This window comes from Argiope bruennichi, chromosome 10 (assembly GCF_947563725.1).
Source record: "Argiope bruennichi chromosome 10, qqArgBrue1.1, whole genome shotgun sequence".
In the NCBI taxonomy this organism is placed as follows: Eukaryota; Metazoa; Arthropoda; class Arachnida; order Araneae; family Araneidae; genus Argiope; species Argiope bruennichi.
Window position 1 is genome coordinate 84,548,005 of NC_079160.1, and position 14,307 is coordinate 84,562,311.

The window sequence follows — 14,307 nt, forward strand, 5'->3', positions numbered from 1 at the left end:
TTTAAATTCATTAAAATATTAAAGATAAAAGTATAAACATTCATTCACACTTTTATCTTCTTCCGTATTAGTAAGCAAAATTTGAAGGATTTATTACATGATAAAAGTTACATTTATTATATTAGGTCAGCTGTTATTGGATAATATATGAAATAACAACATTAGAGTGAATATTAACGCACACGCAAATGAATGCATTTTCTTTAAGAACATGCCTAATATTTTTATGTGAAAACCAAAATGGATATAAAAAATAATGACAATATAATATTGCAAACTATGTATTTGAAATTCCTGGTTTTAATTCATTCATTTTTAAAAATTTTTTGCTTTCTCCTATATGTAGTATAGACAAAGTATAGTCGAAAATTATATTCGAACATTAGATTTTGACGAATGTCTACGTTTTAGAACTTCCCAAATTCCCAAAACCCATTTTTGAGAAATATCCGCCTGTCTATGACAAAGATAACCCAAAAATACCTTGAACTATGCGGTGGAAATTTGGTATAAAGTCTTTACACCAAATTTGCACAATTCTGTTCAGAGGAAATCTGTCTGTTCGAATATAAGTTTACATGATAACTACAAAACGAAGAGAGCTAGATAGATGAAATTTGATACACAAACTTAACATCTATTGTGTAGACACCTGTCAAATTGTGATCCAAATCCAACAATGAGTTGACTGTCTGTCGTTCTGTATGCTCAGAAATATGTAAACACAATACTTCAAAAACACGATGACTTAAATATATCAAATTTGTGATTACAAGCGCAGTTTAGAGCCAAATTTTTATTTCAAACGTGTCTAAAATACAAATTCTTCTTTTGGATATTATTAAAGCAGGGCAGAAATTAGACGTTAAATTACTCGCCAAGTATCACACAATAGATTCACCAAAAATGTTAAATTCACGCCAATACTTAATATTTCATTATTGTACACCAGTGCCATTTGAAGAGTTCTCTGGCTTGACAAATTTTTTAGAGAGTATGCAAGAATGTTTGGGGGGGGGAGACCACCCCCACTGGTTTGAAAAATAGTGATATATAAAATAATAACTATTTAATATTGCAAAAACTATAAATTTATAACTTGTGGCTTTAATTCATGCATTTTGAAAATGTTATAAAATTTGCATCAAAATTAAAGATGACATTGTATGTATGTTTTGAACCCCATTGTTTTGTGGCAATAAATATTTTCAGACTCACTCTGCCACTGCTAGTGAAAAAAGCGGTGAGATTGCAATATTTTCTTTAGACTACGTATACGAGAAAATAAAAAAAAAAAGTGAGAGTTAGTAAACTTAGTAAGACAAGCAATATCTGAATTTTGACTTTCATTCACAAGAAAAAGAATTCTAGAAGAATTTATTTCATTCTAGAAGTACAGTATTCGTAAAATAGTCTATATAGGATGGCCAAAATTCTTTTGATTCACCCTAGCTTTCAAAGAATTCCCAGATTTCCAATTTTACATCACGACTTCAATATCAAAGTGGAAGAATAGAATGTTCTTCTTAACCAGTATTAATGCATTGTTGTGCTAATATCAGCGATAACCATTGCCTTCTTTTTTTCTGATGCAGAAGTTCATCATCACGAATGTAACCATTATAAAGAAAGTCCAAAAGGTAGGTTTGGATTATCTGAATCGGGCAGAGCAATTTTAGGAAATTTTAAGCCTAAAATGCCACTAGATTCTTTCCAGAGAGTAAGATTTATTTTTGGAATTTCCTCGCATGATACTTTAGGATTTCTGAAAAGTAAAAAAATGAAAATTAAAAAAATTAAAATACTAAATTAAAAATATTTAATTATTAAAAAAATATTTCAAATCCGAGCAATTGAAAAATTTTCTGTATTTCAATACGTTGTACAGAAACCTCATAGTTTATAAAAGAAATATCTATGCTTATATGTGAAAATATTTACGCATTTGTGATATTCAGATAAATTTACAGATATATTCAGTGATATATTCAAATTCACAGATTTGATACATAGTTAAAATTAATATAATATAAAATTTGGTATACAAGTCGTGCCCACGATACTTCAAAGAACAAATTAAAGTTATTTAATATAGAAAAACTGTGTTTAATTTTTCTATATTGTTTTAGGTCGTCCTTCACGTCTTGCTTACATTATCTATTATATCCTTTTTAATGATGGCAGAATATATATATATATATATATATATATATATACTATCTAACACATAAAAATTTCCATATTTGCCATCCTAATAAAATATAACAAAATTTACTGAATTCTAAGAAATTTTTAAGCATAGTAAGTTTTACCGAAATATTTTAAGAAATAAAACTAAATTTCCAGAATCAGGTATTTTAAATTTGATATCTTTTTTTACTAGATTTCTCTGTAGAGGGGGTGAATCATAGCTCGAACATTTCTCCTAATTTAAACAACGAACAATAAAAGTATATTTTTCATTTATTTTTAATTAATTATACGGTTGAATCTAATATGGAGTAAATTATATATATATTTTTTGTTTTCCAGAAATTAATATATTACAAAATGTATTATATGCAACGGGAACAAAATGTTGTATTTTATATTTTTATGGCTTACGTGGATCCATAATTAATAAAGAAATTGAATTAGTACAATGGCTAAAATTTTAAACGCATCTTTTTTTTTTCTAAAATGATTTACACCACTATTATTTTAACTCTTCTAATTGTTTATCAGATAGATCTAAAATACTTTCTCTGCAGATCAGTGAGGCGAAGAGAGGGGAGGGTTTACTTCATTAATGATTTGGCAAGGAGTCAAATAAGAATCAAGTTCCAAGAATCATGAAAATCATTTTTACACAATTTAAATTATTAAAAATTATTATATTATTAATTAATTAATTAATTAATAGCAAATTTATAACAAACATTTTGATTTCATTGTTTCCATTTTTTTTAATTTGCTTTTATTTTCAGTTATTTATTCCAAATTCTATCTTTGCAATTCAGCACGCGATATCATTTTCTGGAAGAAGATTGCTAACAAAATCAATACAACTATTTTGATTTCAGTTTCATATAAAATTTTATTTTAATTTTTGTTATTGTGGGGTATTTTGATTTCCCTGACATACATCACATAATGGCCAGAGCTGGGTATTATCGATTAATTATAAAATCTAAAAAATTAGGAACATAATTTTTAATATTTTTTATATTTCAAGGAAGAGAAAATTAGTTGAAAAGAACTTTAGCAAAAGTAATTGAAAAAAGATTGAAGCGTTGAAAAAATTTCTATTCTAAAATTGCAAAATAATTAATTTGACAATTGTGAATGAAATAGAACATTTTTGCACTTATTTGAAATTACAGGTAATTTTTTTTTAGAAAAGAATTTGATGATAGGAAGATTTCAATGAATTATGGTATAAACTTTTATTGTGATAGTGAGCAAAATTTTAAGAAATTGGATTTTCAAATAAAGCGAAACTTGCAGATTCTTGATTGGAAACGATTGTTATTTTCTCGAGAATTGAAAAGATAACATTTCTTAGTACTTACCGATTCTTAGGAAGAAAAAAAGGATTCTTAGTGATTTCCGTAATGTTTGTGTTGTCGCATAAAACGCGAGCAAGTGAGCATTTCTTGAGTTCGATTCTTTGATCTGCAAATAAATAAATAAAATAAAATAAATAAAAAGAAAATATTCAAGTTTATTGTAAACTAATATTTTTTTTTTATATATATATATAGCAATTCTAGTTTAGAGCATAGCAATGTTGATTGAAAAAATCATCAAATCTACTTGGTTACTGTTACCAGCGGCAAGTTCGGATCAAGTCATCCGTGAAGTATTTAAATTTAGAATAGTTGAACAGAACTTTACTTTGACATCGTTCATCTAATAATAATATGGTTTTGGTGTTTTATTGGCGCAAGAGTATTCTTGGCTAAACTGCGCCAAACTTCGGTTAAATTAAAATAAAAATGTATAAACAATTTAAATTAAAAACGATACAGATTTTTAAAACACTAAAACACATATGATGCAAATCTGAAAAAAAAAATGATAAAATGTTAAATATAAAAAAAATTAATTGGATTAAGTTAAAAACATTTGGATGGTGTTTCTCACCAATCAAGTCTTTTAAGTTAAGAGTTGAATTAAAATGATAATGACAATAATGATTAAAAGAAGGTTTTTCAACAAAGATGTGTTTCACACTAAAATTCACATGACACGCGTGAAAATTTAGTGCTCTATCACCAAAAATTAAATGACGATGAGAGAAACGAGTATGGCCTATATGTAGGAGAGTCAATTTGGCATCAACCTTTCGTATAGGTAGAATAGACCACAAACCAATTGTGGGTTTTATTGAATGTAGTTTGTTCTGGATCTGCAGATCCCATTATTCTTGCCGAATAGTAAAGATTCGACAAAGAAATGACGTTTTAACGTCACGATATGGCAGTGTCTGAGGCAAATCTGTTAATGCAGATTTAGCTGCAACATCAGCCGTTTCATTACCAGACATATCCACATGACCCGGGACCCGGCAGAGAAGAATATTAAAGCCCCTGTTTTGTAGTAGTCGCAGATTAAACGAAATTTGGATAGCAACTGAATGCATCTGATTATAGAGATGAACTTATAATAATATAAAAAATATCAAAGGAAAGAAATTAGTTTAAATTTCTATCAATATCAATAAATATGAATTATTCCCAAGGATTGTGGATCTAAAAATTCTACAAGGTACAGTTTATATTTTGATACAAATAAAGGTCATTTTGGCTATGTATGCATTTATATTTAACAATTTTTAAACAGCTGGGAAACAATCAAATTTTTCAAACTTATGATTTAAAGAAAGAGAAAAAAATACTGTCAATTTTTAAAATGCAAAAGCTAACTAAATGCTTATTTAGGAATAAACCGCTTTCTCACAAGTATTTCGGGGCCAATTATTCCCCAAGATATATTGTTATATTACATTAAAATCAAAATTTTAGCTTTTTAATTATACCAGCTTCATTTCTGGGCAATTTTTTCTTCAATCTTTTTTATTAATTTTTCATAAATTAACAATTAATTGGATGGATGCAGACGATTTTGAAATAAGGAAATTTATAGATAAGCATCTGTTAAACATTTGAACTACTCTACATTTATTTTTTAATATTTTTGTTTCATCTTTAAATTTTTTGGCAGCGTTTTTTATTGATTTCATAAAAACTCGAATGTTTTGATTAAAAATTATTTTTTTTGTAACATATTAGAACAATTCTGGAAGAATATTAAAAGAAAAGCTTAAAAGCAGATGATTAATTATATCAGGAGCAACTATTGATTTTCTTTATTTATCAATGTAATTTAATGTTTTACTTATTAATGAAAAGTAATCATTTAATTTACTGTCTCAAAATAATTATTATTTATCTTATACAACAGTATTTATGAATAAAATTTATAATATATGACAAATATTAATAAAATTGGTGAAAATTAGCTACCGATGTTTTTAAAAAATCTTCCGATTTAATTTATATTTTCATTTTAATTTAAAAATGTTTCAGATGATAAAAAGATTTTATGTATTATAATATTTTGCATAAATGTAGCTATTAAAATATTCGGCAAAAAATACTTTTATTATATATAACTAAGCAATGCCAAGCATATCGGTTAAACTTTAATAATAATAAAGAGAATGTGTTTGTTTCGGGGCTCGACAGGTCAGACCATTTGACCTAGATCTACCAAATTTCGCACATATATATTTTGAAGAGTGAGAATATGCACTTTGGAGCAATTTTAAAAAAATCTAATTCGGAATTTTAATTAATTGAAAATTAAGCAAGTTTTGGACATTTTTCAACGATATTTAGTAAAATTATTACAGCATAAAAATTATTTTTAGAATGTCTTAAATTTATAAAGATTATCTATATAATGAAAGCAATTTAATATTAGTGCAAATTTTTCTTAAATTTTTATAATATTATAGATTTTTAAAAATATTTTTTTGATTAACTTTTAATAGACATCATATTGCTGCAATGAAATTCGAACTATTTTTTGCTTCATTAAATATGTAATTTCCATTTATCATTCCATTTCCATTTATGCAATTGTTTACTTCCGATGTTGAAAGCTCAGGAAAAAGGATTCGGTTTATCTTTGGATGCTTGATTCTCGTTGAATTTTATTGTTCTATTTTATTATCTTGAACTATAATGATGAATAAGAAACTAAAGTTGTTATGCGAAAGTTAGAAGATGAATGCACCGAAGAATTATATGTTTAAACGCTATGGTAATATGGAACTGATTAGGATGAATTATATACATTATGAAAAGATGTTAATCTATTAAACTAACGCGATTTTAATTTCTGTCACAATTTGATGCTTAAAAATATTTTCTTGTGGAATTTTAAATTATGCATAAGAAATTTAATCCAAATTAAACACAACAAAAACCAAACCAATTTATCAGCACACAACCAATCGCCAAACGCAGCTACAATTTCATATAAAATTAGTTTTTGCATTAAAAATATATTATTGAAAAAGCACTTGTTTATTGTTGCACCGTAAGTGATTTTTCCTTTTTCATATACGAAGTATAACTTAAATTTTTCTCACAAATATTGAAATAAAAGCAATAAATTTTTTGACAATTATAAAAATGTAAATTTTTCATTAGCAAGAAATATGAACAATTATTTCACCCCGAACAACGCTGGGTATTCCTACAAATAGTGAATGAAATACAAATTATTTAACAATTTCTATTTTCTATATCAGCAGTAACATCTATTTTCATTGATTGCCAAATTTCGAAATTGCTCTAAAAATTTATTGCAAAGTTCAACATTTTTTATTTTTGGTCTTTCTTTTGTGTTATTTATATTATAAAAAATTTAAAACAATAAACCATTCCTTGATATTAAAATATTCTTTTTTTTATCGCTTCTTAAATATTTTTTGATTCTCTGATATTAAAATAAAACTATTTATATAATTGGAGATAATTTAATCACTCTCGTAAAATGTTTAGTTATCTTATGCCATTGTTTTATTATTTTTTTTAAATCGCTTGTATTTATTTGCATATTTTTATGTTATTTAATTACGTAAGGATTCTATCCATTTCCCATGCTATTTTTCATTTAAAAGTAATATTAACATGCTTAAAAATTTCTAAATGCAAAATCAACAAAATTTTCGCATTTTTTAAAAAATTATAGATTTTTAATGCATTCTTGAAATGTTCAGTGTTTCATCATATACGAATTCAGAAGTGGATATTATTTCTTCTTTAATCCTAGCTGATTCATCAAGATTAGATGAAGTATATCTTCCGTGCTTTCAGAACTTGGAGAAAGATTTATTACTTTTGGAGAAGGATTATTTTGATTTTCAATATGAATCATAAATTCTACTTCATTGGATGGCATTTGGTTTTCAAACTCATCAATAAAACGAACATCGTGGCTTGTTACTACTTTCTCCGTTTTTTTTATCGGAGGCTTAGGTGATAGGCTTAGCATATCCAATGAAGGTGTGTGACCTTGTATCGAATGTTCTTTTTTTAGGCTTGTTCAGAACATACGTTTTTTGTCCGAAGATTTTGAGGTATGACACACTTGGCTTGCTTCCAAAAAAGATTTCATGTGGGATATTATTTTCCAATATGCTTTCGAAAGGGGAACGATTGCGGATGTAAATAGCGCAATTTATTGCTTCTGCCCAAAGATGAGGTAGTGCAGATTGAATTTAAAAAGAATCTAACAATTTCAAACACTGTACAATTCAATCGTTCGGCTATGCCGTTTTGCTGTAGGGTTAGAACAGCTGATTTTTCTCTTTTTATTCCTTGTTCTAGAAGAAAATATTTAAAGTCTGTACCGCAGTATTCTTATCCGTTATCAGTTCGAAGTGTTTTTATTTTCTTTCAGATTTGGTTTTCCACTAAAGCTTTGTAATTTATGAAGACTTTCTTTACTTCATCTTTGGTTTTCAGGAAATTTATTACGACATATCTTGATTTATCACCAATGAAAGTAACAAAATAGTATAAACCTTCAAGTGATGGCATAGATCCACAGACGTCAGATTGCAGAAGTTGTTAAAGTTCTTTGCTTTTATATTTATTTGAAAAAGAATTAACAGTGTGTTTTGAATGGATGTTGATTCTACAGATTCTACAGATTTCAATATTAAAGATTCCTTTATGGAATCTTTAGTATTGAAATTTAATCCTCGCATCATTCTTTTAGTTTTTGATTTCTTGAGATCACTTTCGTTTAGATGGCCGACATTAATGTTAACAGATTATTGAATATTAACAGACTTTTTGAATATTAGTCACTTTTAGAATTTGGTGACGGTTACCATCGTTTCGACTTTTGGTTTATGTAATATATATCTTCCTTGCGAATTGCTGTCATTAGGTGTGATGTCTCCATGTATTATTATTTGTCAGTTGCCGTTTTTCCTTTTTCTGTAGTGGCAACAGTGTGGAAGTTAGAAATCAAATGGAATCGGATTTGTTGTGTTTACATGGATCGAAGTTTGAAAAGAGTTATAAGTAGTTTGAATAGCTAACAAACACTACTTTATCATGCAAATATTTAAGGCGGATCAGGATATGTTGGGTAAATATATTCCGACGCTCGCAACATTAGTACAGTTCTCTCAGATTCAATAACTCTGGCTTCTGTTTTCTGTTGCTTCAAATATTGAAATCAAATTGCATTTTAATTCAGAAACGCACAACACATTCTTTTTGCGACACAATTTAGATACGTATTTTCAGAAGAGGTTGAAACAGTTAACAAGTTAATTTAACGAAATGTATCGGCAAATTCATAGAGTCAGATTGGCGCGGTGGGACATCAAGTTGTGAGGGAGTTAGTATGAGTCAATCTAAGAGTTACAAATATAAATTCCTATGGACTTAAAGTAAGTATCCTCTTTTCAAGACTTCCTGTGATTCATACAATGTTTGTAACAACTGTAATTTGCTATGCTTGCAAAACAACTGCTTTCTCCGCACTTGCAACATCGTCGTGTGTATTTATGTTGTGATATAACAGAATATGGTTAATGACATGAACTAATTATCTTAATTAATATTCATTCTTCCTTTAAAATTTAAAGTGTAGAAACATCAGGAAACATTAATTAGTGATTTAAATCTAAAATATTACAGCCTGGTACAAAGCTTTTCGTACATTAACGTCTTATTCAATTCATTTCTATAACGGTTACAATTTTTAATGCATTATTTTGAGGATAATTAAGCTAAGAAAATTAAGGAAATGAATTTCATAGTGAAATGATCAGGTGTATTGATAAATTCAGATTAACAAAGAAATTTTTTTTAAAAAAAAGCAAAAACGAATCCCTATACAAATAAAATGCTTTAAAAAAAATTGTGTGTAAACAGGTATATCGAATATGTCCTGATAAGTTAATATCAATGTTAGGATAAAGTGAAGAATAGTGTGCCCCCGAGTTTTTCGTCAATATTGCAACCCATCGGAACACTCTTCTAGCAACCCTAATGCTGTTTTGTTTACTACTTTTTGCAATGATTGAGTTGTACATAAAGTACAACTATATTACGAAAAATGTTAAATTGAAAATATTAAAAAAATATCGATTAAAGTTATATTCTTTATTATAATTCTAACTTTATTATAATAAAGTTATATTCTTTATTATAATTAGAAGTTTATTAAATAAAGTTAAGCTTATAATTAAAAGTTATTTTCTTCTTTCTTTTTTTAATGTGAATACGAACAGAAAATATTTATTCCTTTGCAATTTTTAATTGTCAGTATGCGGTTTAAAAAATCGTCTGCATTCTCACTTTAAAAGACAGCTGCAGTGCAATTTTTCGCAGTTCTCGTAAATCTTTGGTGTTCTAACGGTTGGTTCCCTTCTTAATTTGTTATGTCAGCAGTATTTCGAACCTGTAGAATGGATGAAGGGTGAGTTAAATATGTATATATATATATATATTTGTACGAGTTGATAAAGTTAGGAAAGAATGTTTTGTTTGAAATTTTTTATTGAGAATGTTTTGATATCGAACAGGCAGAATGGGTGAAGGGTGAGTGGAATATATTTTTTTACGAATTGATGAAGTTGGGAAAAGGATGTTTGTTTGAAATTTTGTATGGAGAATGTTCCGATTGCTTCTTTCTCCGTTCTTTCTTTTCTTCTGTTTCTATTATCCACACAGTCCTTATGTTCAATGTGCTAGCGAAGCTACTAGGTTCCCGCTCCCGCTGCTAACGAAGCCGTAGGATGTTTTTTTTTAAGTTAAAAAAAAATTCGGCCCGGTGCCTTCTACAGATGCCGAAGACATCTGTAGAAGGCACCTGGCAGTATGAAAAAACAAAACAAAAAGCAATACTTATCAGTAAAAAGTCCTATTTACATGGCGGGAAATGGTAACCGTAACTGTTCCGCGGAAGTATTTGTTTATTTTGTCCGCCATCTTTATTGGCGGCTTGGCATTGTTGGCGCAGCAGGGGGCACACTATAATTCACTTTTATCCAATATTAATGATGAAGTTATAATTATAATATCACTTATTTGCAACTCTCGATTATCTTATCCAATTGATGTACTTGAATTAGAAACAAACCTTTACTGATAAGACCCGACAGAAATTTCCTTTACAAAACATACCTTTTCATTAAACTGATGAAACCAACGTATGATGTTTGCCACGGTCTGCATATATTCTGTATTGGAGGTGAAACGCTCGTTTGGCAGTCTCAACTGATTCATATTACGAAATTAAAAAATGAACGGAAATTAGCTAACAAACTGATGAAATGCTGTAATATAAATTCTAATCTCATGTACAACAGGCATCTACTACGAAAAATATTACCTTCCGTGAAGGCAGGTATCGGTCCCTCGTGATTGAAGAAAAATCGATCGCCATGCATAGTAAAGAAGGTCTGCTTAGCAATAATACAGACGGCAGTTGGGCCCAACATGGATCCACTCATATGTTTTTCCATTTGCATTCCAACCCACATATCTATATCGTTCACATTCCTAAAAGAAAAGCAATGATAAAATAAACAATCATTATTTATAAAATTTAATGTAAATTTGTTTTTTTTTAAAAACCTTGTATCATTCCTTAGCACTTACAAGGAAATAATTGCTTTATTAAATTAGGTAACTACGTTGAAAATTCTATTTAAAAAAATTTATTCAATATTATTGATTTTAAAAGAGTTTTATTCAAAAAAACTGTTTGAATTTAAAAAAAAAATCTTTTCTACATTTTGAATTTTGTTTGTTAAAGGAAAGATAGATTTGAAAGTTAAAGTGGTCCTTTGGAAAGTTAGATTGATTTTTATATTTGCTTATAATAGATGTTTTAACACTATTTTATATCTTTAGGTGCAATTTCCTCAAATTCTAAATTTTGGTAGAATTTTCTTACGAAAAATATCGCGGATTAAAATCTAATATATATTTTTAGCTCAAATTTGGTATAATAATTTCTCGATATGTTCTGGGGCTGCTGAACTAAAGAGTGCATAATCTATCCATTTAAAAATATTCTATTGTTGCTTTAATGTTTCACAAAACGAAATAATAATTTTATGTTATTTATCAGTCGGATTCTGATATTTAAAGATTATATAAAAGAAGAGCTTCTTTTCTAGTTCAGAAACCAGGAAATATATATTTTAATCTCGCTTCTTTATTTTGAGAAAATCATTTGATAAACTTTTAAATTAGAAGGTCTTTGCTTTATACCTCTATTTAGCCAAAAATCCACATTTTCCAGAGTTTTTTTAAATTTATCATATAAATGATAATATGTTTCAATAACTTATCTGATGCTTTTTCGATTTGTTTTAAATAAAAAAATTAAAAAAAATTATAATTTTGCAGTGTTTTTCAAAAAATTCAGGGCAAAAGTAATCACATTCCTTAAAAAATTTCTGTTGTCTCTTAAAGGGAATGAAATGGCCGTAGAATAATTCGACACTTTCCCTCATTAGCTTTGGAGCGACAAAAAATGTTTTTATACCTTACAATTTAAAAAATTAGTTGTTCAGTGACATAAATTTGATTTCTATACAACCATTTTTCTAATTTTTATCTATTTTTCAAAATTAATTTAAATACAATTTATAACAATGTCTTTTCACTTTCTTGTATAGTCACGGTATTGTGAGCCTTAAAAAATTCGACTCAACATTTTGACGAATCTCCACGTTTGAGACCTCTCCTAGTTCGAGAAACATATCTTTGGAAAATGTTCGTCTGTCTGTGTGTTTGTGAAAAAGATAACTCAAAAACACTTTGAGCTAGGCGGATGAAATTTAGTATATAGTCTTTATATAATTTTTTTTTTTTAAAAATTTCTGTCAAATTTTGAGCTAACTTAGTTCAGAGGAATTTTTTCTGTTCGGCCTTTCGAATATAATTTAACATGTTAATTACAAAATGAAGAGAGTTAAATAAACAAAATTCGGCACCAGATTTAACGTCTATAGTGCAGATACATATCAAAATTTGAGCCATACCCGATAAGAGCTTGAACGTGTGTCGGTCTGTATTTTCAGAAACATATAAATGCGAAAACATATATACGCCAATGACTTACATATATGAAATACGGCATGGCATTTTATGATTACAAGTTTATATTTGTGTCAAATTTTTCTTTCAATCGGCGGGAAAAAACGTGTCTATAATAAAAATTCGATTTTCGAATACCATTAACTGCATGCCAGGAATTAATTGCCAAAAAAACTCGCCAAGGATGAAACGATAGATTGAGTAAAAATTCTAAATTCGCACCAAAGGTTGACATTTCATGACCTATTGTACGCCCATGCCATCCAGAGCATTCTATGGGATAATACCTTTATTAAGAGAGTAGGCGAAAAAGTTTTGGGAGGACCACTCCCGTAGATTTCTGTTGAAATAGTAACGTAAGTCTATTTTACTGCTTTATCACATCTCTTACTTTCGTACCTTTTTCCAATGTAAAGTTAAGCTTTTTTTCTTGAACAGTTTCGTGTTTGCTTTACTTCTTAATACGTTTTAATGTACGAAAGCAATAATTTATCTCTCAATATCGCCGTTTAAGTTCTTTAACTGTTAGATTTATCTTATATTATAGAACTTTGAAACATTTTGTGTCGAAAACTTTACTGAAGAAGCCATTATGGTCAAGTTAAATACAATGTTCAATTAAAATTTTTAGCAACCATTAACCCCGGAGAAACAAATTTAGAAGTACTTACTGGTGTTATTAATTCATTGATAATCGGTAATATTATTTTTGAACTTATTTCGGTGTTATCACTTTATTTTCTCTTATAAAATCTAATTTATTTCGAGTTAAATCCAGAATTGCTAACATTCCACTTTAGATCAATCTTGAAATAAATCGCTGCGAACAAAATATCCTTCCAAGTAGGAAAGATGGTAAGCGAGAGAAATGCCAAGCATCTGCAAAATAAAACATTGTCGATTTGCTGGAGGGTGAGCGGAGAACTTGAATTCAAGCAAAGAGTTGGATCGAAGAAAAGTTGCCAAAGAATGATATTTTATAGAATACAAAAATAAAACATTAAACTTATTGTTACTTTTATTCTTTTTACATTCCATTTTCAAAAACAGCATACATTTTCATAATAATTGAAAAGATATTTTTCCCCTTTCCAGTCCATATAAATTTAGATTTTGTTTATTTGGCCTTTACCGCCATTTGAGCTTGATATTCTGATCTAGCATGTTGCAGTTTTCGGTTAAGTTCACATATGTATTGTTGCGCCGTGTACCATCCTTCATTTGTAGATCATTATCAGATTCGATATTTAGAAAACGATGGGTTTTTTTTTTTTTTCCTATCAAAATCGTTCGAGCTTCAAAATGTTTTTTGCTATATATATATATAGTGAGTGAGTGAGTGAGAGAGAGAGAGAGAGAGATAGAGAGAGAGATAGGAGAATTGGATACGCCGCGGGCATTCGCGCCAATTCGTAACTTTTTGTTGGCGATAAGTCGCCAAATGTGACAATCTTGGCAATCGTTTTCTAATAACTCTAAAAGCGAAAAATTGATCGCCAATTGATAAATCTCCAATTTTCTGCCCATACATTTTGTGAATTCAAAGACCTCAAATCAAAATAACATCATGTTTTCACTTGATAAAAAAAAAACAAAAAAAAACATGCTACAATTACAGTCACTATGTTTCCATCACAGTCAATATGAAAAGGCTGGAAAAGAAAATGACGCAATTGAA

At 28.3% G+C, this 14,307-nt stretch overlaps 1 protein-coding gene across 1 annotated transcript in view; it reads right to left on the reverse strand.

Moving 5' to 3' along the window:
* Positions 1-1,357: 1,357 nt before the first annotated feature.
* LOC129987834 (peroxidase-like) overlaps positions 1,358-14,307 on the reverse strand; it is a 65,059-nt gene continuing 52,109 nt past the window's right edge. The window contains exons 12-14 of the mRNA XM_056095801.1: positions 10,912-11,081; positions 3,552-3,654; positions 1,358-1,765 (exon numbers count right to left, since the gene is read on the reverse strand). Of these exons, the coding sequence (XP_055951776.1) occupies positions 1,621-1,765; positions 3,552-3,654; positions 10,912-11,081 (418 nt within the window). The 3' untranslated portion in view covers positions 1,358-1,620. The remainder of the gene's footprint in view (positions 1,766-3,551; positions 3,655-10,911; positions 11,082-14,307) is intronic.